This window comes from Vidua chalybeata, chromosome 7 (genome assembly GCF_026979565.1).
Source record: "Vidua chalybeata isolate OUT-0048 chromosome 7, bVidCha1 merged haplotype, whole genome shotgun sequence".
NCBI lineage: Eukaryota > Metazoa > Chordata > Aves > Passeriformes > Viduidae > Vidua > Vidua chalybeata.
In genome coordinates this window covers 35,556,537-35,581,536 of record NC_071536.1, presented here as the reverse complement: position 1 = coordinate 35,581,536, position 25,000 = coordinate 35,556,537, and the positions used below count along the sequence as shown (strand labels likewise).

At 41.3% G+C, this 25,000-nt stretch overlaps 2 protein-coding genes across 5 annotated transcripts in view; both read left to right on the top strand.

The window, feature by feature from the left end:
• Positions 1-25,000, top strand: part of GTDC1 (glycosyltransferase like domain containing 1) — a 281,383-nt gene that overhangs the window by 51,289 nt on the left and 205,094 nt on the right. The window lies entirely within an intron of this gene.
• ZEB2 (zinc finger E-box binding homeobox 2) overlaps positions 1-25,000 on the top strand; it is a 115,215-nt gene that overhangs the window by 86,489 nt on the left and 3,726 nt on the right. For 3 of the 4 annotated variants that reach the window (XM_053947684.1, XM_053947686.1, XM_053947685.1), the window contains exons 5-10: positions 2,862-2,933; positions 8,991-9,179; positions 9,879-10,093; positions 12,592-12,700; positions 13,585-15,554; positions 17,561-17,741. In XM_053947684.1, coding sequence (XP_053803659.1) covers positions 2,862-2,933; positions 8,991-9,179; positions 9,879-10,093; positions 12,592-12,700; positions 13,585-15,554; positions 17,561-17,741 — 2,736 coding nt within the window. The remainder of the gene's footprint in view (positions 1-2,861; positions 2,934-8,990; positions 9,180-9,878; positions 10,094-12,591; positions 12,701-13,584; positions 15,555-17,560; positions 17,742-25,000) is intronic. The other variant, XM_053947687.1, reaches the window with a different exon arrangement.

Sequence of the window (25,000 nt, the reverse complement as noted above, 5' to 3'; positions counted from 1 at the left end):
GTTTTCAAAATAAATACAGTATGTGGTTTTAGACAGACATGTTACATTTGGTCAGATGGGCTCCAAATAGTGAGGTGCTCTCCAAAAAATAAACCAGCAAAGCCCCCACTTAGGATCCATTCAGATTAAATAAATGCTGAGCGTGTGTTTGTGGATCCTCTGCCTCATCTGCACATGCAGGGCACTGTCCTGCTTTTATTCTGGCTCCAACATCCAGAGCTTTGCTCTGGATTTACAGCAGCAGCCCTGGATATTCAGAGTATGTGTTTTACCAAATTAATGCTGAGAGGAGGAAAACGCTGTGAATATATGTTGGTTTTTTTTTTTTTTGTTTTGTTTTTTTTTTTTTTTTTTTTTTTTTTGTTTTGTTTTTTTTTTTTTTTTTAAGAAAGACAGAAAGTGCAGGGTCACTGATTTTAGGAAGAGGGCAGGTTTAGGTAAAGAAAAGTCATGTTTGAGTGTTGCAATGCTAGAGGTTAAATTGTGCAAGTGTCAGCTAAACAAGAATTAAAATGTACATGAAAAATTGCAGAGTGTACCCCGGTGACCTGAACAAAGTGAGAAGCAGAGCAGAGCCTTCGTGAGCCTTGAATAATTTTTGGGAAGCAACTAGACACTTTAACTTCTCTTTATCACAGAAGAAAATGGCAATGAGGAAGGAAGTGCAGCAAAAAATCTTCAACATTACCACTATTATGCAAAAAAAAAAAAAAAAAAAAAAAAAAGAAAAAAATGCTGTTAACTGTTTTCCCCTTGCTGACTGGGTAGACATGCCCTCAGATGGAAAACTTCTGATACTTGTGACTCCTTACTACCAGAAATCACATGAGATGATCAAGGAAGAAAATCACAATGGCTATATTTATATCAAAGGCTGAACTTCTCAGAAACACTGTACCTTGATTAAAATTTCTGGGAGGCTGCAATAAAAATATCAGATTTGAGACCGGCTCAGCAGATCAATTATCATAATTGACAACATTTTATTAATACATATTGAACTCCTAAATGTTTTGGACGCAAGATAACCCTGTGAAAATGATCCTTAGAGAGGCAGAATGCCAGATCTGGGAAAAGAATCAAGGCTGGCTTGTCTGCTGTACAGTTTAAACAAATATTTTTCATCTGGTCTGCATATTCTATGCTTTTGTACAAATTTAGCATCTGTTTGTACCTGCATATTTTAACTTAAGAGCTTTCATTAATTTTTTTTCTCTTTTTTTTTACGCTTCAAAGCCATAAACATGTATATTTATACCACAGCATTGTATGCTGGTTGTAAAGCTCTGAATTAAGTCATTCTGTGCTTTAGTTTTGATTAGAATGATACAATTAGAACCTGTTATTCTACCAACTAATTACTTGTAGAGTGTGACATCTGAAGAATACGACAAGATTACAATTTTAGGAATGAACTGAGAATGTGCTCTGTTTATATTATTCCCCTATCTTCAGTCAAATCATTGTCATGGAAATGGATTAATACTGGGCCAGTCTCTGTCCTCATCAAAATCTTTCTCACAAAAAAAAAAAAAAAAAAAAAAAAAAAAAAAAAAAAAAAAGAAGAGTAATAAGATTTTTAATGCTTCATGTATCAATAACATTTTAATAGCATGCTTTGATCTTCTTGCCAGTCTATCACTTGATTGGCCGAGCAGCATCCATCTTCCTGAATCATCATCGACTGGTGTTTGTTTCTGGGAAATTCTCTCCTTTTTTAAAATTTATTTGGTCATTGTTGAACCACTTCTAGGTGCCTTGTGCCATTTTATTTCTTGCAAGTGCATCTCAGTGAATGATTAAAGGAAATTTTTTTTCACTTAAATCTCAAATACTAAATTCTCTCACTTAAAAAGAAAAGGAAAGGGAGAGGTTGTGTGTTTGTGCATGTCTTCAGATAGAGAAAGGCTGGCATTTAGAAGTTGAAAAGGTGAGAAAGAAATGCTCTGTATAATTTTTTTAACCCTTTGGAAGGTTAAATCCTATCCAGACTGCATGTGTGAATACCTGTTGCACATGAACTAACCAATTAGCAGCAAGAAACCAAGTTTGACAGGCAGTGCCAGGCAGTGTTGCAAGGCAGGCTGAAACATCCACGAAAATTGTTCTCCCCAGTGATGGAGCCTCTTCTAAAAACTATTTTTATCCACTCTGAACCCCCAGGTTCATGGAAAGTAAACCGATCCATAAAAATACATAATTTTACATGTGTCATGCTCATTTGCATGTGAATTAACCCAATTTAAGGCCATAAAGGCAGACTTTGTCAGTGCACAGAAGATGCAAACAAGTAGTAGTGGCAGAGGAGAACTTCCTACAGTTGAAGATTTGTCACATTTCTGCACCACTCAATATTAATACTTGCTGTGCCTCAAACGAGGTTAAAATGATGGTGACGGCTCAGATCTGTGTGCTGATAGATAGATAGAGAGGGCGATACAAGAAGTTCTTACATTTTCCTTCTGCATTTGCATTTTCTTCCAGGTATAGATCTCACAGTATCTGTTAACTGATTATTTCTTTTAAATAAGTAGGGGGAAAAAAGGACCAAAAAAAATATCCCTTTTTCTCACCCAAAAAGCAGTTTCTGACTGCTTATTAGATTTGATATTGGGAAAAGCCCTTCGTTTACTCTGAACAAATAGTTCTGTTTTTCACCACTCGCTGTCGTGTTTAAAGTAAATAAGTTCTTGTCCCTTCAGCACTGCTGAACTCATTCACTTCCCAGAACAAAGCCATTGTGTAGAGGTCCACAAGAGCCCCTTTCTCTCTTCCCCGAGCGGGATCTTCCCCAGCACCCCAGCTTTGTGAGCCATTCACCACCTTGCCTGTGCTAAAAGTGTGCATGCTTTGTTTCACAGAAGAAATGAAGGAAGATTATGACACTATGGGGCCTGAAGCCACAATTCAGACCACCGGAAACAATGGTACAGGTAAGGCCTTGCATGGAGTGAGCATCACTTTTCTTTGGGATCACGTGGAGCTAGCTGTGCATAAAGAGAGTGACAAAACAATCTATTTCTTGTTTTCAGTTAAAAAATTGGAAAATACTGACATGATTCTCCTGGTTTTTAATTGCCCCCAACTTGATCACGAGACTGCAGTGACCAATTCATGCAGTGAAGAGTCCTTGCTACCCCTCCTGTGTCCCACAGCATTTTAGCCCCAACTCCTTGTAGCTGCGTCCCTGGGAGATGATAGTACTCAGCAGTGTGAGGAGATGTTTTCCCAGGCAGGGTGAAGCTTGGATAGCTTAAAGTAGCTGGGCCAAGACACAGTGGCCTTTTAATGAGAGAGACTGTACAAAGAGCTTGATGATGAGGATGGGGTGCACCCTCCTTGGCAGCCCCAGATTTGGGTGGTGCACAGAGTGAGCTGCTTCAGAGACTGAAAACATCTTTTCAGCAAGACACACATAAACCCCTTACATAGATCCATAGACACACACACACTTTGAATGCATATTTATGAGATTATAATGTTTCTGGCTAATCGTTTGTTGGGGGGTTTTCCCCCCTTTTAGCATCATTTTCTTTCCCCTCTTCTTAGAAATCAATACATTTAGTGGCACAAGAAGTGTGACAGAGATATTTAGCAGGCATCACCTCTGAGCCATCTCTCTTTTTCTGTAGCAGAGAAAACCAGCAAAAGGTTCCTGTTGCTATTTTCAAATCCAAATGAATTCAGGGATTTACCATGTTCTTTCCAAAGGCCCCATTCTATCCTTAGCACAGCTGAATGCCATACATCACCCAGTGTTTCTTCTGCATTTTGTCACAATTTGAGATGTTGCAGATAGATTTACACAGCTAAAAGGAAGAGTTTTCTCGTGTAAGGACATTTCTATCCATTCCATTATGAAATCTAGTTCATAGGTAATACTCTCCACAAATATTACTGTAAAAGGTGGTACCAAAGCCTCACAAGGATTTTATTACTCACACTTTCCTAATGTTGGTAACACCCACATAAAACCCCAGTGCTCTTATTAAGAAACACAAGAAATTTACTTTATCATTCTTGAGGGGGAAAATAATAGGAAAATAAACTGTATCACTGCTTTCTTCATCCATTAGATTTATTATGCATGAAAGGAGGGTGGCACCGAGGCACAGTTCATCATTACATATGTACTTAATGATGTTTCTGTGCAGAACCGGCTACATATGTATCTCAAAAGCTTATTTTATTTCCAAGAGATGGCAATAAAGTGACAAATTGTGCTTAGCACTCGGAGAAACAGGATTTTAAAAGACATCTGATTCAGAAACAAGGTTTGATGGTTATCTGAATTACCATTACCAGAGCCTTTGAGGTCCCCTATCAGTCCGTGTGACTTCCTTTGCACATATTTTCCTTGCCATAACAGGCCTTGACTCTCTCATGCTTGCAATGTGGCCAGCTTGAGGGGGAAGACTTCATGTCCTCTCAGTCCCTTCCCTTCCAGTATCTGATGTCCTTGCCTTCCAGCTCATTGTTGGCCTCACAAAATCTCTCTGGAGGTGCCATGGAGCCCTGGCACAGCCCTGTGCCAGCCCTGAGCGGGGTCCATGGGGTGTCCTGCCTCTACTGGAACCAGTTTTGCATGGAAGAAATAAGGGTTACCCCTACCCAGCTTGATGCACTGCAAACTCATGGCTCAAGGAGTGCTTTGCATTTAGGTGGTCTGCATTTAAAATTCAGGAGCTTCTCCATGCATTGCTCCTATCAATTCCTTCCCCAAATGTCCTGTGCAAGTCCTAGGCTCCTCTTTATTCTGGCTACGATGAGAGGGTTGCTCAAACAACCATTACAAGTTGCCCTGGCAGTGTTTAATTCAAGTCTTTTTGTCACTTTTTGAGGTGTTCAGAGCCTCTTTCCGTGGAGGCTGATGCCTTGTCAGGTTGAGTAGAACATGTTTCTTTAGTTGCTGCAATCTCAGTAGTCTCTTAAGAGCAATGTCAGATTACTTAGACATAATAAATACTCTTATAAATTAAGTGCTTATGCCAATCTTTTCACCTTGAGAGGGAGATGCCAGGTGACTATGAGTACCCATAGTTTCCTTTATTAGGAGTAAAAGCTCCCCTTCATGCCCAGTGAGGTGCCTCAAGCATTATCTGAAAAGTAAAGGGAAGAAATCAGTCCCTGAGCTGTAGGAGATACTTCCTGAATAGTCTGGGAAGTGTTCAAAGTTTTCTTCTTGAGCCTCACTACAGGCTTTGGGCCTGGCTTGGGTGTTTGGCCTCAGTTTTTCCCTGCAGCTGAGGTGAGGCTGAAACTCAACCCAATGAAAACATACATCCAACCAGAAAGTTTCTGTACGTGCATGCAATATCTGTGGTGCACTTTTAGCATCAAATTCTCTGCAAAATATAATTAGTAGAGAAAGAAAACTAAAAGAAAAGGTCTCCATTATTAAATTATTCTGCTATTGTCAGAGTGGCCACTTCCTAGTGGTACTTAAAAAGAAATCTTGTTATCTGTACATTAATCAGCTGCATTTTTATAATGAGCCATGGAGGCTTCATAGTGAAAAAGCAGAAGTGACCATTAGGATGAAAATTTAGGATTTTCGTCCTGCTAAATGAATTTGTAAATATTTCTAAGGATTTCTGCAATAGGGACTTGAAAAACTGACATTTATCAGAAGAGACTTTTAAAAGGTGAATGAAGAAATTCTTCTGGTTTATTTTATTCTACCTTTATGATTATTGCAACTGGGATGCTTTCAGAGAATAGGTTAACAAAATCCCTGTAAGCAAACAGAAAAATTTTCCTGGTTTTGGTTAGTAACATCTGACAAAATTCAAGTAAAGATCTCTTAACATAATTTAAAGAAGGGAAAGAAAAACTTTCAGGGGGAGGAAAACAGAACCAAAACTTGGCAGGTTGGAGGACAGGCCGTTTTCAGGCTGTAATCTGTGTGTACCAATGGGGGCCTCTCACTTCCTGGCTAATGAAGGCTGTGGTTTTATTAGCTTTGTTTGCGATTAAGGGCAGCTATCACCATCTCGCAGGACGAGTTCCCACACAAAATAACTGGTCTCCCAAGCTCCTTGGACCTCTCTCCCACTTTATCTTGAAAGGTCCTAAATGCCTCCAAAGATAGCTTTCCTTAATGTGTTTTATTTTTATGTGACACAGCCACATCAGCTTTTGGAGCTGAAAATATTTCTGCTTTCCAGGCTCCAATAATTAATTCAAAAAAGACTTATTTGGTGAGGTCACCCACCATAGATCTTGCTGAAATTCTTGCCTCGCAGGAGGGGTTGTGCAGTGTGTGTGCAGTGTCAGCCCACAAGGAGTCTGGGAACATGGCTTTGTACATGGAAAATAAATCAGGCCATGGAGGGGGGAAGCAAGTCTTCCACCCAGAAGCTGAGAGACAAACCTAATGGTTGTCAGATGGGTCTTTTTAGTGCCTCTGGGTGAGCTTCCAGCCTTGTTTGAATTGTCAGTAATGCTGCTGGTGAGAAACCAGCCCCACACGGGCACCCTTGACTGTTTGTGTTAATCTGCAGCACTGCAGCACTGGTTGTATTGTTTCAGTGAAGGGTCTATCAGCTTTTCCACTAAATCCCCTTGTTTTTAGGGGTTTATAATGTAGACGTAAACATTTGCTTTAGCTCCTGGATTGCATGTACAGACATAGAAGCTAAATAATCCTGAGAATTAGGAAGCCAAGGCTGGTAATATCACAGCAGTCCTCCACAGCCTGTTGGATCAGCCTCCAGATAGACTTGGGGGCACGAAGGAAGAACCTCATTTGGGTTTGAGTTGGGGATGGAAGCTCCTAATATTAACTCAGGCCTTGCTTGGTGGCTTGAATCCTAATCCTATAAATGCAGCTGCAAACTCCTAGTTTACCTGGGGGAGAAAAGGGACACATGGGACCATCCCATGGAGCCATCCCATTTCTCCTCTCTGTAGAAAAACTCCCTCTCCTTGCTTCACTTACTGGTTCATGGCCTAGATTTGGCAAAATTAAACATGTTTTCCTTGGATATATTGCTAAGACAAAAGAAGGAGTAGAGCTTGAGTAGTGCTAAGCCAGAGGGTAGACGATCTTGTAACACCAGGAAGATCTAGGCATAACAGGGGAATGACAAGTTAGATTTACAGCATAAAAAGTAAAGCCTCAGCTTTTTTTTTCTGATAAAAACAAGAAGTCCTACACCTGCTGTGATGCTCTTGTGCATAAGGTGCGCTCAGTAACCACCATTTTGTTATCATTTTGTTATATTTCTCTCCCAGAACAACATGGAGGTAAAGTACTCTGTCTTCTTCTCCACACTCACACTCCCCTTCTCTAGAAGCTGCTTTATTTTGGTGTTGAAAGGGGAGAATTGTTTCTCATGCTATTAACAAATGGTAACTGGAGCTGCAGTAGGACCAAGAGGAACTCTGTGGTGGTGCAGCCATTCCCTACAAAACCACTGTGATAGCAACAGAAGTTTCCTTCCAAAACCAGGGTCCCGTGCCCTGTGCCATTTGGTCACTGTCACTAAAATACTGCAGAACGGCTGAGAAGCTGCTCAGCTGGTATGAAAAATAGGGCATATTCGTCTCAGCCAGAGGATTTGATTTTATCGGCTAAAGGGATGAGGTTTACAGAGACGGATATCTACTTTTATCGATGACGCCGAGATCAGAGCTTCAAATCAGGCACTGCAGGCTCCCAGTTGTGCCCCAGTCAGAGGTCATGTCTCATTTTCACTGCCAGCATCACTGCCTTGCATTTTCATAGGAAACTGAGGTAAAGCCTTCACCCATTTCTAAACACCAAGGAGCTGGTTAGTCTCTCATTTCCAGTGGTTAAAACCATAACCCCCTTGATTTCCATCTGTTTACTCCATGTTGATCCCTGGCATCACTAACAGCAGAATTGTGCTGTTTAGTATTTTACTTTTACATGAACTTCAGAATAGTTCATGGTGTTTCCTCATTTTCTTATTTCACCTCAGCAGAAATACATTAAAAATTTAATCAATCATACGTTGTTCTTTTCATTAATGGTCAGTTGAAAACAAGTATCTTTAGTTCCCTGCCACCAAATGTGTCTTTCAAGACTTGTTAATAAACAAAGTAAGACAATTGGGAAGAAGAAAATCGTAATCTCCTTTTCTTTTTCTTTTCTAGTATAATTATATTATTATTTGTCTATAACATCCCAGAGTTTTAAGGTCTTTCCTGTAAGCAGTGTTCATACTTGGAGGAGAAAAGCACATTTTTAGTAACAGGATGCTTTGTGGCTGAGCATGTATTATGTTTCATGGACATTGCATGGATAATAAAAAAATGTGGTTACATTTAAAGGAAAGAAGGAAAACTCTTGTATGGACTGTCAAAGTGGTTTTGGGCTTGGTGACCCCGTTATGGTCTAAACCATGTGGTTCTATTGCAGAAATCATGAAGCAATATGTTTTTAAAACAACCCATTCTCTCATTATAAATTAATTTTTCAGGGAGGAAAAAAAAAAAAAAAGCAGGAAGATGTGAGCAACTTTCTTCTTGTGCCTGACAAAGAGCAGCCTGAGGCAAGACCTGTCTCAGAAAAGTTTGGTCTTTTACTACCTGCAATTGCCATCTCCCACATGGGGACTGTCTCAGGGTCTGCAGGATCCAGGGGCAGCTGAGCTCAGTCCTGTAGGTCGAGCTGTGCTCATGCCAAAAGCTGTGGGACCCCCAGGAGCCCCGTGAAGGTTGTTCAGGTTCCAGCAATGAAAGATTACCTGCATTACCCAAGCCTCATAAACTTCTCCTGCTGCCCTGTAGAGCCCCGTGTTCTTGTTAATTTAACTGCCTGCCCTTACTTCCATCCACACTGGTGGAAAGCCCACGTTAATTTTATTGGGAGCTAGAGCAAGGCTGGTGAGAGCAAGGATCCAGCTGCAGCCCCAGCCTTGTAGCTCCAGTACATCTGCTCAACCTCTAACACTGCTGACCGACCCAGGCTCTCTGGGACGATGCACTCAACCACCCTTTCTTTTCCCCCTCTCTTATTTTAGTGAAGAACGCAAATTGCACGTCGGACTTTGAGGAATATTTTGCCAAAAGGAAACTGGAAGAAGGAGATGGGCATGCAGTCAGCATAGCAGAGTACCTGCAGCGCAGCGACACAGCCATTATTTACCCTGAAGCCCCTGAGGAACTGTCTCGCCTTGGCACTCCAGAGGCCAATGGGCAAGAAGAAAATGGTGAGGCTGTAATTCATTTTTAGCCAGTATCCTGACCTCGTGCAGCTGTTGCAATTATAAATGCACTACATGCCTGGGTGTTTACCTTAAAAATTGAAGAACAGCTGCAGCGGCATGGAATTTCATGAGCAAAGATTGGGGCTGTAATTTCAGTGTATTGTGATTTTTTAGTCAGCACATTTGTATTATTTGGTGGGTGAACTGAAGAGCTGGATTTAGAGAGGAGAAAGGCTGCTGCTCTACTTGGGAGTTTGGGAAGTTTTAATAGAGTTTTAATGCAACAAAAGACAAAGCAGCCAGCCTCTTGCTCTCCAATGCCTTGATAAATAATTGGAGAAGAGTCAGTAGGAAGGATTCGGTCAATGGCATAAGTAACATAATGAGCTGGGGCTGGAATGCAAATTGCCAATTGATCAGGAAAAGTATTTCTTAGTTTTCAAGCCAGCCAGGTCTGCGGGAGGAGTGATGCCCATAATTAATTTCCCGGCGGGGTCCAGAGCGGGCCCTGCGAGTCTGCCGTGGGCGTGCGCGGGTGCCGGTGCCTCCCGCCGCCGGTTGGAAGCGCCGTCCCTCCCTCCCGGGCAGCAGATTGCGGCGATTCCTCTCATACCATCCCGGGCAATCAGCCCATGAGCTGCCATTGATTTGCTGACCTTTTGGCCTGCCTCTCTTTCCCCCCCCTCCCATCCCGGGGTGCAGACCTGCCACCTGGAACTCCAGATGCCTTCGCCCAACTGCTGACCTGCCCCTACTGCGACCGGGGCTACAAGCGCCTGACGTCCCTCAAGGAGCACATCAAGTACCGCCACGAGAAGAACGAGGAGAACTTCTCGTGCCCTCTCTGTAACTACACGTTTGCCTACCGCACCCAGCTCGAGCGGCATATGGTGACACACAAGCCAGGGACAGATCAGGTGGGGGGCTGGCTTTAAGTGATTTCTTTCTGTAATAACCCCTTAGAGAAACGATATTGCTTTGATTGGCAATCATTATTAATTTTTCATGGCATTTTGAAGATGCAGATCTTTTAATGGTAATAGCTTTAATTGAGGTCTAAATGATTTTTTGATGGTCTCTTCTAATATGATTTAATAGTCTTATGTTCACGATCGAATGAGTGTGTTAATTTCTAATTTAGAAATTTTATTTGCACTTTAACTTGACTTTAGTTTCGTTTTTATGTTCCTCAAAAAGTGAATGAAACTGTAGCATTTTAATTATACATTATTAAACATCTCAGCAATTTTAATTCCATTTTTCACCTAGTTTTACTTTGCAGTGTTGCAAATAGGAGCTCCAAGACATACTAAAAGATCCGCTAATATTTTTTCATTACTTTTTGAGTAACCTTTTCAATCACATGAAATTATGCGTATTTTGTATAATCGTTTGTTAGACATAATTACACATTCTGAGAAGAACTCTTCCGACAGTACATATAGGCTATCATTTGTGATTGTGCCACTAGAATTGGGCATTGCTCTCATTTGTATAGCCCGGCAGCGTATCTGCAATAAATCAAAGTCGTTTTTTTCCTCGATGGGGTACATGTAATATTATATCAGTGCCACATTTAAGGAAATGCTGGTGTCTCAAACAGGTGACTGAGCTTCCCTAGTGCTCCTAGATGGGCTGATGATAGACCTGCGCCACAAAATTCTTTACACACCAGCAGAAAAACTGCACCTAGCTGGAGAATTGCTTCTAAAAACCCATCTTAAGGAGGGCTGTAATGGAAACTCAAATGGCGTGGTTAAAAGTTGAATAAATAGATGTGTGCATTGTGTCAAAGTATAAAGGCTTTATGCTGTATTTATTTTTCTTAAAAACCTGAAAATCACAATCTGCTGGATTTCTCTTGGTAGGTTTTTCTCAGCAGAAGGTAAATTCAGTTAGGCAAACACACATCTTCCTAATCACGCGATTTTTGCAATTAGCATTTTTAAAGAGAACCATATCTTTTGCTTGATCTTAAATCAATATAAATGACTCCAGAGCACTTGCTCCTTTCTTTCCTTCCCATGGCTTTTCCAGTAGACAAACACATTTTCCCATGTATATTTTTCCTAACCTGATCCACTGTAAGGTTCCTCCTTTTGCCTCATATCATTAAAAACACCAGGGGAGGGAACAAAACCCGCCTGGATATTTATCCAACGTAACTGCCTGAAATTTCACATGCGAGAGCGCGCTGGTACTGGCGCATTATGAATGGTAGCTTTGGTGTTGAAAAGTCCCCTCATTTGCTCATGGCATTTACAATTAGTAAATTAAAATGATTGTATCATATTAACAGTGGCACAACTAAAGTTTATAGTAGTCCTCGGAGGGCGATGGGGGGAGACAAAACAGCTGTTGCTGTTTGTTTATGCAACTCAGCAACATATGAGCGCGGGTCCCTCAATGGCGCGCGGCGGGCTGGGCTCTGCTTGATCTTTGAAGGTTGCTGCTGTTTGAACAAACCTCCCTGTGTCCCATGTAACACCATCTGTCTCGCCAGGAATGTGGGAAGAGGCAGCACACCCTCGCAGTTGTCATACCGTTTCAGCGCTGCCTTTTTTTTTTTTTTTTTCCTTCCTTTTCCCCCCCGCCCTTTTTTCCCCCTCCCTGCTCCTGCAAGAGGCTTTTGTGTCGTGGTTGCCTGCAAAAGGCCGACCTCCTACCTTGAGCATCCAGAGTGGCTACATGATTATCAAGATAATAATTATTTTTTAATTAATTTTTATTTTTCCTCTCCAAATTCAAAGTCATGGGGCTTTCCTTGCTTGTTACAAAAAGGTCAGATTCCTTTGATTATATCTTTACACCCCTTTTAACTTTCAACTTTCCCTCGCCCCTCAGAAGAGCACCAGGGAAAAACATGGCACGAAAGGTAGCTCAAGTCTTTCCTGCTGCTCTGTGATTTTAAAAAACATTTCCAGCAGCAGCTTATGCTGAAGATGCAGTCTCTCCTGCTTGATAATGAATTAAATCTTACATGAAATGCCACTAACGACAGTGTTTCTCTCTTTCCTCCACATGCAGTAAACAGAATTTTTAAACAAGCTGAGTCCCACATGTTCAGAATCTGCTAGGAATATTAAGAGCCACAAATCTTCTTATAAAACTGTTTCTCTCATCGTAAGATACCTTAAAGCAACACATTTCTGATGAGAGACTTAGGAAATAATTCTAAAGCAAATATCGAATGCTCATGTGAAAGTACTTTCTCATTTGTTTCGGTTTACTGCCAACATTTTGATTTTTATTGCAACACTGATGAGACAAATAAATGTACATGCAGACCTTTTGGTCCGCTTGACGAATTCAGAGTCACATTAATTTAATTTTTGTTTTTTAAGCTTGAAATTCATGGTTTCTCTTGCATAAAATTTATGTTGGTATCTCTTTTGTTTTCTTCTTTTCCTCCCAGCACCAAATGCTGACCCAAGGAGCAGGCAATCGTAAGTTCAAATGCACTGAGTGTGGCAAGGCCTTCAAATATAAACACCATCTGAAGGAACACCTGCGAATTCACAGTGGTGAGTAGCGGAGGTGCTGGTGTGCTCATTTGCATTTTGTTTAATTAGCTGAGTTTTAAAGACTGCTTAAAATTTACACAGTTCTGCTTCTGGCTTCTTGGAGCTACCAAGGTATTTCATAAGTGATATCTGAGTCATCCTCATTTATCATGCTGTTAATACCACGGTCTTGGTAAAAGATTTGGAAATAGTAAATCTTCCTGCAAATAATATAGACTGTTTGGCAGTTTGAGTTCAGAAATGTTCATTCATGGCTGCGCAGTGGGAACCTGAAAAGTCCATTATATTTTCCAAAATAAAAAGCCCCCCCGAGTGAAATACAACTCATATTCTCAGATAACAAGAAACTGCCAAGCTTCTCAGATTAAATGACTTGGGCATTTTGGCTCTCCTACTTGATGCAGAATTCAGCACACAAAATGTCACCAGGCTTAGCCCAGGCACAAACTGATGTGGAGGTTCTAACATCAGGACTCAGTTTCTCATACTGGTGCTCATATCTGGTGAAAATTCCATTCTGGGGGAGGAAATAAAAAAAATAACCAAACAAAAAAACCCAAACAAATCTAATTTGAACAGTCTTGATTTGATTTGACTCTCTTCCCCAAAAGGGTGCTTACCTGTGACTTGCCCTGGTCAGTCTGGAGCCAGTCTCACACTTTGATGGCTGTTGCCACCTGGAGACCCTGGATCCAAACTGACCTCAAAACTTGTAGAAAGAGGAGGGTAAAGCAGTGGTGGTGTGTGGCCAAATTCAGAGAATTGATATTTTCTTCACTATTAATCACTGGATACACAGGTGATCAGTTAGGTACCAAATGCAATCTCTTGCAATTATAGCAGCAAGAATGATAATTAACATTTGGTTTCAATTATCATTTTAGGTGAAAAACCATATGAGTGTCCAAACTGCAAGAAACGTTTCTCCCATTCTGGCTCCTACAGTTCGCACATCAGCAGCAAGAAGTGTATTGGTTTAATCTCTGTAAATGGCAGAATGAGAAACAATATCAAGACGGGTTCTTCTCCTAATTCTGTATCTTCCTCTCCTACTAATTCAGCCATCACACAGCTGAGAAACAAGCTGGAGAATGGCAAACCACTTAGTATGTCTGAGCAAACAGGCCTACTGAAAATTAAAACAGAACCACTAGATTTCAATGAGTACAAGGTTCTTATGGCCTCACATGGGTTTAGTGCAACTAGTCCTTTTATGAATGGTGGACTTGGAGCAACCAGCCCCTTAGGAGTTCACGCGTCTGCTCAAAGTCCAATGCAGCACTTAGGTGTAGGGATGGAAGCACCATTGCTCGGGTTTCCTGCGGTAGGCAGCAATTTAAGCGAGGTGCAGAAGGTCCTACAGATTGTGGACAACACGGTTTCCAGGCAGAAAATGGACTGCAAGGCTGAAGAGATCTCCAAGTTGAAGGTTTACCATATGAAGGATTCATGCTCTCAAGCTGAGGAACAAGGAGTTACCTCCCCCAATATTCCCCCCGTGGGTCTTCCAGTAGTAAGTCATAATGGTGCCACTAAAAGTATTATTGACTATACATTAGAGAAAGTCAATGAAGCCAAAGCTTGCCTCCAGAGCTTGACCACAGACTCGAGGAGGCAGCTCAATAACATTAAAAAAGAGAAACTGCGAACCCTAATAGACCTGGTAACTGAAGACAAGATGATAGAGAACCACAACGTATCCACTCCATTTTCATGCCAGTTCTGTAAAGAAAGCTTTCCTGGTCCCATTCCGTTGCATCAGCATGAGCGTTACCTGTGTAAAATGAACGAAGAAATCAAGGCAGTCCTTCAGCCTCATGAGAACATGGTTCCCAACAAACCTGGAGTGTTTGATAAGCAAACCCTCTTGCTGTCATCAGTACTTTCTGAGAAAGGAATGACTAGCCCCATCAACCCATACAAGGACCACATGTCTGTACTTAAAGCATATTATGCTATGAATATGGAGCCCAACTCTGATGAACTACTGAAAATTTCCATTGCTGTTGGCCTTCCTCAGGAATTTGTGAAGGAATGGTTTGAACAAAGAAAAGTCTACCAGTATTCAAGTTCCAGGTCACCATCACTGGAAAGGGCCAGTGCCAAGGTGGCGCTGGCTGCCACCAACAACACTCCCACTAAAGACTCTTTGTCAGCCAGATCTCCAATAAAGCCTGTGGACTCTATAACTTCACCATCTATAGCTGAACTCCATAACAGTGTTACTAATTGTGATACTCCTCTCAGGCTAACAAAACCTCCTCATTTTACCAATATTAAGCCAGTTGATAAATTGGACCACTCTAGGAGCAATACTCCTTCTCCTTTAAATCTTTCTTCCACATCTTCTAAAAACTCCCACAGTAGTTCTTACACTCCAAACAGTTTCTCTTCTGAGGAGCTTCAGGCTGAGCCATTGGACTTGTCTTTACCAAAACAAATGAAGGAACCCAAAAGTATTATAGCCACAAAGAACAAAACAAAATCTAATAGTGTAAATTTAGAACACAACAGTGTTTCTTCATCATCTGAAAACTCAGATGAGCCGCTGAACTTGACTTTTATCAAGAAGGAGTTTTCTAATTCAAATAATCTGGATAAAAGCACTAACCCAGTATTTGGTATGAACCCATTTAGTGCCAAACCTTTATACACAACACTTCCACCACAGAGCGCATTTCCCCCAGCCACTTTTATGCCACCAGTCCAGACCAGTATTCCTGGGCTGCGACCATACCCAGGACTAGATCAGATGAGCTTCCTACCACATATGGCCTATACCTACCCAACTGGAGCAGCTACTTTTGCCGATATGCAGCAAAGGAGAAAGTACCAGCGGAAACAAGGATTTCAGGTAAATGGTTTCAACTGTTTTCTGCTTTGAAAGGCTAGAATTTAGTATTTTGTGATGTGTCCTCTTAGAGAAGAAAAAGCCCAAAGCTATAATCAACATTTCCAACAAAATTAGCAGAGTTTGTTTAAGTCTGAACTTGGAAAGATGTGGTGGAGTAGGAAAATAAACTGCAGTTAACTTAAGAGTACCTCTACTTGGATTCAGAAGCAGTACCAATTACTTTGAACAGGCATCATGATCTTTGTTCTATTAAGAGTTCAGCTGTTTCTCATTATATTTGTATAGTAATAATAATAATAATAATAATAATAATAATAATAATGTCCATAAAAATTAATATCCTAGAGGAAAAAAAGAAGGAAACTTTTTAGGGAAATTTATCTCTTCAGGACATTACTAAATTTCACCACAGAGAAAAGGAGCAGTGGGAGACCCCTTTGGAGTCACCTCCACACTCGGAAACAAAGTTGTTGTACCCCTCTAAGCAGATGTCCATACAGCCTCATAGACACTGTAATCCATTGAAAGTCTTCACTTCCTTCTCTATATTTTTGGGGGATTGTTCACACACCATTCATGGGAAAGTTGTCCTCTCTTCTCACAAATGCCTGGGGGATGAGAAACATTGACCCACACCCCCTTCCTTTGGGCCACCTACTGGTCTTCCCAGATTCTTAGTCCTCTAATCCTGCCAGTCATCTGGAACAGCTTTGAAAAAACCCCAGAGATTAAATGAAATTATTTGGAGAGGTAGCAGCCAAGGCCCTTAATTGCAGACAAAGTCTTTCCCTGGACACGTAATCTGGGTCAGCACTTCTTTGTGCCCAGGTACAACTTGTAATTCTTCCCTCAGTTTGTCCCAGAGTCAACACAGGTGTAGCAAAGGATTTGTCCCTTGCATGCCTACAGTGAAGAACAGCTCCACAAAAGTCTTGTACTTTTATAGCCTTTTGCTGGGTGTATTCAGATATAATGTACAGAGTTTAGTTAAATGAGATTAACTGATTATAGATTAATAATTTTTTCTTACATTTGTGCCTGTTCCCCCATGTCCTATTACCGTCCATTAGTAATTTTACTGACTAGTAAATGTTTTATAGTTTCAAATGTGAAAATCAGGTACGGTTTTACATTACAGACTGTAATCCCTCTTTGCACAATAGGAGCATAAATAGCACTGCACCTCCATAACAGCTGTTCCACTATTCCAATTTACAGTACATCTGCCCTCTTTGTAAATGTATTTAAGCCTATTTAATCTTCTCTAATATTAATTAGTGCAAACCTAGTCTAAGAAAACTGAACTGTGTGATAGCAAATGGAAATGTATGTTATCATGCAAGTTTGCACTCTCTTTGGATCGAGACAAAATAAATATCAAGAAATTTAATAATTTACTGATCCACATTCATTATTGCTTAATGCTGAAGGCTGTTTTAACATAGATAGAACATTGATAAAAAGTGTTATTAATATTCCCTATTTCAAATTACAAAATTAAATATAAAAATATAGCTTGAGGCCTTTAGTAGGGAGACATACATTTAAATGGATTGCATAATAATAACATTTGTACCTAAATATAAAATTCAATTAAAACCTTTCTACAGATACCGAATACACCCAACTTTTGGAATTTTGAAAGGAATGATCCCGTAGCTGTTGCTTACATTTACCTCTGTAAAATAATACAATACCTTTTACTGGCCATGAAGAGCCTCCCCTTCACACTTTCTCGGAAATATTTACTGCTGATACAGTAAATGCTGTTGGTTTGTGCAAACCACATTACTGCAGAGTGCTCAAAGACAGCAAGTTGGTTTGAGGCATAGGAGTAGAAGGCTCCTTGTTATTTCCATACTTTCCATCAGCTGTAGTCTCATTATTCATATTCTTAAGCTAAGAGGGACCACCAAGGCATGACTGTAACTTGGTGGTAACTGGGGTGGTTGGTGGGCAGGATTGGTGGTGGGAGCAGCTTTAGCTGACGAGTGGTTCCCTCACAGGGAGAATTGCTTGATGGAACCCCAGACTACATGTCCGGCCTCGACGACATGACGGACTCTGACTCCTGTCTGTCCCGAAAGAAGATCAAGAAGACAGAAAGTGGCATGTACGCGTGTGACTTATGTGACAAGACATTCCAGAAGAGCAGTTCCCTGCTGCGACACAAATACGAGCACACAGGTAGGGCAGCCGCGCACGCCGAGGGCAGGATTGAGGGTCATGCTTTGCTCTTCACAGTCTTTCATGAGTACATTTGTGTGGGTGCTGAGGCTTTCAAAAAATTCTTTTGCTCTGTTCTGACTTATTTTTTTAATTTTTCTTGATGGTTATTGCTTGGTGAAGGACAGTTGGGTGTGATGGGGTAAATGTTGGTAGGTGCTGTGGCAATCATCATCTCCCAGGCCAAGCCCTCTTGAAATGAGACAGGCCCTAACACTCCGAAACAATTGCAACCTGGTTAACACAAAGTCTGCCATGGGAAGAAAGAGTCATGGTGTATTATTTCTTGTTTCTTAGACACTATCTGACCCTGCTCCATTTAATCCAATAGGAAAAGGGCCACTGACGTTAGCAGCATGAGGAGCTGGCTCTGGCCAAGTTATCTGAAAGTCAACAGCTCAGGGGGTTTCCTCTCGCACTGATTTTGCACATCAGCAGCACAAGCAGGTTGCAGTTCACTTTTTCACTTCCCAGTTAATGCCCAGGGAAGGTTCCCTTCTTTCCTGAGTGGGAAGTGATTTTTGTCTAGTTCAAGGAAGCTTGCCAAAGCTCACCACACACTGTCAGCTTAAAAAATACTTTGGTTTGAAAAAGACCTTCTATCACACCTATGCTGGCTGTGGTTCCCCTTACAAACAGTGCTCCCTTCCCCACTGTCAGCCAGGACAGAGCTCTCTGAGGGCCACACATTGGCTCAGCATGTTTCAGTTAGGGGAAAATGGGACCGGAGCTTCCCAAATAATAGAGATATCAAGTTATGTTGGACAAAGGGAATGTGAATTATCATCTGAATTATTGTGCAGCAGGACATAAACCAAACTCCAACTTCCTAGAGTTAGGAAAAGTTTACTCAGGAGGAAACTTGCCTTAACTTTGAAAGCTGAGTCCTGCTTCAGGAAATGAAGCAAGTCACATCATCCTTCAATCTCACCATGTGAGGGTAAAAACCTTATACCTCTCTATTAATACATCTTCCAGGCCTCACATAACCCTTTGGCTTTTCACAAATGAAAAATTTACAATTCAGAAGTGAACGGTGCTTTTAAAACAAAATCCTTTACTTTGTTATTTTTCCTTCTTATACTTTTCTTCCAAATTTTAAGCTAATCCCACAACGGAAAATACAAAAGGAAGTTAAAATACACGTGGGATTAGGAAAGAAAATTAAAAGCAACATTTTGGACTAGATCAGCCAGTTCATTGGCAGAATGTGCTTCCCACTACATTATTCAGATCAAATTGTTTATTCAGTAGAAGAAGCTTTGAAGGCTTTACGTCCCTGCACCTTTCCTCTCCTGAATGATTTTATTACAGCCATCTGCAAACATTATGGTTTACTACACTACTACTGTAAAGCTCTTATGTTAGAACTGGCCTTCATATATATCGGGATCTGGACATATGGTTGAATCCCATAAAGTTGGTAGTCCATAAGGTCGACAGACATATGGTTGAAAGGCTGAAAATTTGACAAGCTGAAATGTGTGCAATCACCTTGATTTGCAAAATAAACTGCATTTGTAATAGCAAAAATATGTTATGGTCTTGAAGTAGCATGGGAACCTACTGCCTAGAAAAATGCCACACAGCTGCAACACGAGGACTCTTCTCCTGCTTCTTTCCTCTGTCCCTTTTGGCTTCTCAACTTCATGTCCATCAATTTTATGGGACTCAGCCTTATGATCCAGAACATGTATAGGGTGTCAGATTTAATACGGTAGAACTACAGCACATCATCAGGCTGGAACCCGGCATTTAGGGACAGGAAGGATGGTCTTGTGGCAGCGCACAGGCACTGAGAGCATTGCACTCTCCCCTGCCTCACCACAGACTTCCTTTGTGAATTGCAGCAAACTGCTTCAGCTTTCTCTCACCTTCACCCATCTTTGAAACACGGGGAAATGATACCAGCCCGCATCTCTGGGGTGTTGTAAATATTAATTCATGATATCCTGCGATGGAGCTCACTGGATAGAGAGGGAAGTATTATTACCAGGGATGTGTTTGCTTTTATGGAGCCTCAGTGCCTCACGCCAGTGTTTTTGAGTGGGTGGGAGCTCTGAAGGGCTTGGCTGGGCCAGCCCCAATGCCTCATGCACAGCCTTCAGGAGGCACACTGCACTGGCACTCTGGCTAATGGCTCGTGTGCATCTTAAGTGAATTTCAAATTATTTTGATAGTTTCAGGCAGAGCTTGTAATTGCATTAATAACATAGGTGTGAAACTGCAGTACACGTTCAGCGGAAGGAGCCAAATTGAAAGCAACACCCTCTTCTGCCTTTGGGGTCATTGTAAGAACAGGCCCAGATTTTTCATCCAACTTTTTGAAACCTAAAAAAGAGAAAAAAAAGCATTTTTATTCGCAGGGTGTTGCTGTTTTCTGAGCAGCTTATCATGACCTGTTGTAGCTTCATTAAAAACACGTTTTAGGAGGAATTGGAATGCTTCCTGTCTTTCCTGGAGAAGCACAAAATAATGGCTGTTGTTTATAACAATCTCTTTTTTCTGTGTAAAAAGAATATATGTGTTTTATTAGAACTTTGGGACAATCAGATTTTTATTTGTCACCCCTTCTCAAGGTCTGTGTATCTATTGCAGCCAGGGATAGAACAAGGGCTAAAAGAGTCAGACAGAGGCCCCTAAAAATTATCACAGAGAAATAATTTGAAGCAAAACATTGACAGGTAAAACTACATAAGCTGTCTGAATCATTGTTTATTGTTAATCAAGTGCTGTAAAGGAGAAAACGGGAATGTTTAGGTGTTGCAGTGGAGCTCTGTTTGGGTGCCAGGGCAAGAAGAAAAGGATTTGCCCAGTTCTTTTTGTCAATCCAAGAACTTTTGGTGGAACCATGCGGCCGGCCGCAGGACAAAGAGCTCTGTGATTACCTCTGTGCACCATGCCTGCCACAGCTGGAACACAGTAGAAAAAGGGCCACAAATTTCACAATCCCTACTTTTTAATTTGTGCAGTATTGGTGGTATTCTGTAATAGCTTTCAGCTTCATGGGGAGAAGGAAAATTTATTCTGTTACTGCAATGAGTGAATTGCATTGGTTCTGGCTCATCTGAAATTTAGTGTAGAGGCCACTGTTTGTTACAGAAACAAATTCTGACAATTTAATTTTGGGATGCCGTTGAATTTTGAGGGAAGTTATGTGTCCCTCTTAGAGTCTGAGCTTCACAAGGTCCTGTTTCCTTCAAGTCAGGGGATGCAGTGCTGTAATTAGGGCGCAGAGCATGGCAGGTAGCACAGGCATTCAGTGCTCACATGATTTTCCTGTGGAATCTTATAGACTCATCCTAATTTGGGCAGGCTGAAATTAGTTGAGCCAATATGGGATGTGTCTAATCTCAGATTTTTCCAAGCTGCTTAGTACAAGGTTCAAGACACTTTCCTTATGAAAGTTGAAGAAGGTGGTTGCCTTCACAGCAAAGCATCGGTGCTTTGGTGAGCAAAAAATTCTTAGTGCTGCTGATAAGGAGGCAAGCCAGGAGTGGGTGAGTGAGCAGGTGAGCAAACAGAATGGAGCATCTAGAAATACAGAAATATCCTGGCTCCTGGTCCAGCGATGGAGGAGTAAGGTGAAGGTTAATGTTTGTTCTGCCCTCGTCAACGCCCGTGTCTGCCACACACCAGCTTTGTTGTAGCTTCACAGGGGAACTCTCAGTGTGCTTGCTCTGCAACAAAAGCTGGAAACAGTTTTTCAGAATCCTACCTAGAAATTTAAAATCCTTTCATTGTTGTTCTATATTACATCATATTCTATTTTATTACTTGTGTGGGCCGTCGAGGGCCTCATAGCTGTGCTAGGGCTTTCATCCTTTCCTTTTCCACTGTATATTTTATTAAGACCTCTTTTTTATTTTTGTAGCTTTCATGCTGATGCAAGCACTAGTTTTATTTCCAGATTGATTCTGTAAACTAAATATTGTTCTTGAGCCTGGTAGCAAATCAGGTCTCTCTGGCTAGTATTTTGAATTCCCAGCTTGGGAGTTTTCTTTATTTAGAGCTTGATTCATAAAAAATTTACATGCTATTTAAAGGTTATTTTTTCTTGCTTTACTCTGATACAAGTTTAGAATTCCCCACTTTACACTCAAATAAAGGGGGAAAAAAGGATATATTCTATGTTTGTGTCTGCAGACAAGGTCTCCTATTGAAAATGGAACAGGTGCAGCTTGGGCAATTATATATAAATTGCATTTATCTTGCACCTTTGACCGCTTTGCTATGCTTTGGCCACTAATCCATCTCCACTGAGACTACATCTAACATCCAAACCCCCGAGCAGCTTCAAAAGAACTGCCTTAAAAAAAACAAACAAAAAAAAGAACCAAACTGTCACAAAAATGTTTCCTTCTTTCCTCCGAAGAGTGGGATTTCTGTTTGGCCCCCTCCCATGGAAAAGAGACCCACTTGCCTTAGGCAAAGGATGGGTGATATTTAGTCTGGGACCAGTGACAGCTTGTGATCTGATGTCTTGTGACTTTTATACCACTGCAAATGGGAAATGCACAGCTTTTCAGTCAAAGACTTTTAGCCCAGGAAGATTGAGAGATACTTACTATCAGAGATTTTTGTTGTTGTTGTCTTGTTTTAACAGAAACGCAATTTTAGAGACTTTGCAAACAGATTAGTTCTAACTTCCCCTCTGTAGATTGAGCGTGGGCCCCCATGGGAACCTGTGTTTTGCAATGAAGCAAAAAAGGCCCAAACATTTCCTCTAGATATTTGATAGAGATTTATCATTTAATTTCATTGCAAAATGTGGCATCTGTATCACTTATCCATCTGATGAAACACAAGTGTTTCATGAGCCCTTCTTTGAGCTTCCTTGGGTCCATCTCTCCTAGCTCCATCCCCCATGGATGACACAGGGGATCTCGGATGGGATTGGATACAACCTGTGGGGTGGGATGTCAAGTCTGCTTCTTTTTGACTTATCTCTACTCCAGTGATGTTATGAATGTTGTGACACTGCGTGACAGTGCTCTAGGACAAGGTGATGGCTTCAAAAAGAAGAGTGGGTTTAGATATTAGGATTTTAGATATTAGGGAGATATTACTAGGTACTAGGAAGAAAGTCTTCCCTGTGAGGGTTGTGAGGCTCTGGCAAGGGCAGACGAGGCTTGGAGCAACCTGGTCTAGAGGAAGGTGTCCCTGCCCATGGCAGGGGATGAAATGAGATGAGCTTTAAGGTCCCTTCCAACCCAAACCAGCCAGGGATCCTATGGTTTCCTAAAGTTGTAGGTCCTCCTCATCCATCTACAATTGCAGATTTATCCCCATCCCCAGTGTAAAATACCTTAGTCCAGTTTTATTTTATGACCGACTAACACATTGTAGGGATTAAACATTCATTTTAAACGGCTGGAATACTGGGTTTTGCACATGAGGGGAAGAAAATAATTCTGCAAATGTTCGGAAACCTGATACATTTAAAAACATATTTCAATTAGTGTTGTAACAGCTGCACACTGAGCACTGCTAAGGTATGTTATGTGGTGTCTGAACAAAGAACTTTGCCCAAGCTGTCAGGTTCCCTCAGATCAAAACTGAGGCCTTGATATGGACATGGTAGACTAAATAGATCAGCATTGCCTTTTTAGTGCTAACATAAATTAATATGAAAATATGCAGTATTTTAATCTATTCATTTCTAAATTAATTTATAAAATATGGATGATTCCCTGCCAGGCTACATCTGTGTGTGGCATGAATGCCACATGCAAGGGATGAGCAAAGCAGGCAAAGACTGAGGGATGAGCACATCACCCAGGCTTTGGAAGGGTGGGTGGAGGCAAGTCTGGATGAGAGCAGTGGAGGTGGTTGACTTCTGTTTGAGGAAAGGAAAAGTGGTAGGAGCTGGATGGAGCACAGCTGTGGGGTGAGAATCATAGATAGAATGGTTTTGGTTGGAAGGGATCATTAAAAGTCGTCTAGTCCCTGCAATGACCAGGGAAACCTTCCACTAGATCAGGTTGCTTAGGGCTTCAACCAATCTGACCTCAAATGTTTCCCAGGATGGGACAGAAGAGGGTGTAGTGGGCATCAGATGTAGTATGCCGTAAAAAAAAAAATCAGGGAATTCGAAGTAATGGAGAAGTGATGGTGGAGAAGTGGAACAAGACAAGGGTTGGGTTTGTTGATGTTAGGGAAAAGTAAGTCAGAGGGAGGGACTGAGATAACGAGGGCAGTTCCGTGAGGAGGACACTAAAAAGGTAGTGAGGAAAAGCAGAAAGTCTGCAACAAGCAAAAAAGAAATAAAATTAGCAATTATTGAGGTATTAGTGAGGGGATATCAATGTGTTGCTCTGAGGATATTCAGCAGGACAACTGGGTCAGGGCAGAAGTTCATCCCATGGGGTGTTGGTAGCGCTGGGAAAGCTCCCACCTCACCCGTGAAGGTTTTCCACTGGCAGTGCTGGGGTTTGAGAGCGCTTAGGCTGAGAGTGCTTTGGGATTTTAAGCTAATTTGAGTAAGTGACTTGATCATGCTTAAATCTCCTGAGCTAAGACTCTGGGATTTCCCCTTCGTGGCTAAACTTGTGCCCTGAATCGCAGGTAGCTGACTCCAGCTCTGGATTTGGTGCACCCCTAGGTCAAGGATGGAGGTTCAAAGCCAAAATACATTTATAGCTCAAAGCCCAGAATTTTCTTTGAGTCTGACTTTAAACCAACAGGTTAAATTGGCAGAAATGCAGATTTAAGAAACAGTTCACCCAAGTAATACTGCTATAATTCAATATATCATTTGAATTTTCAATTTTACTATAAAGAGAAATAAAGGAAAAAAAAGAAACCTTGTATGCATGCAGACCTAGGAAAATCTCTTACAAAGAAATGCCGTCTGAGCCCTAATTTCCAGGCATCTACTAGTTTCCCTGTCACTTGGGTTACTTTAGCTGTGGTTTCTCCTGTATTTTCCTTGCTGCCAGATCTCCCCTTCATTTCATAACACAATTTTGGCTTCCTTGAGGATTTGTTAATCACACCTTATTAAATGTGAACTTTCACAGTGGGACTTGAAGGTAGCTGTGACTGGATAGAAAAAGAAATTAGCATAGTCCTTGGTATTCATTCTTAGCAACTTCGCTATGAAAGTGGAGTTTTTTCTCTGCCTGACTTTCCGTGCTCTCATGTCCCAAGGAAAAAAAATCAGATCAGGTTCATAACGGAGCAGCTTGATTTTTCCTGGAAGCTGAGATCCTTCAGTG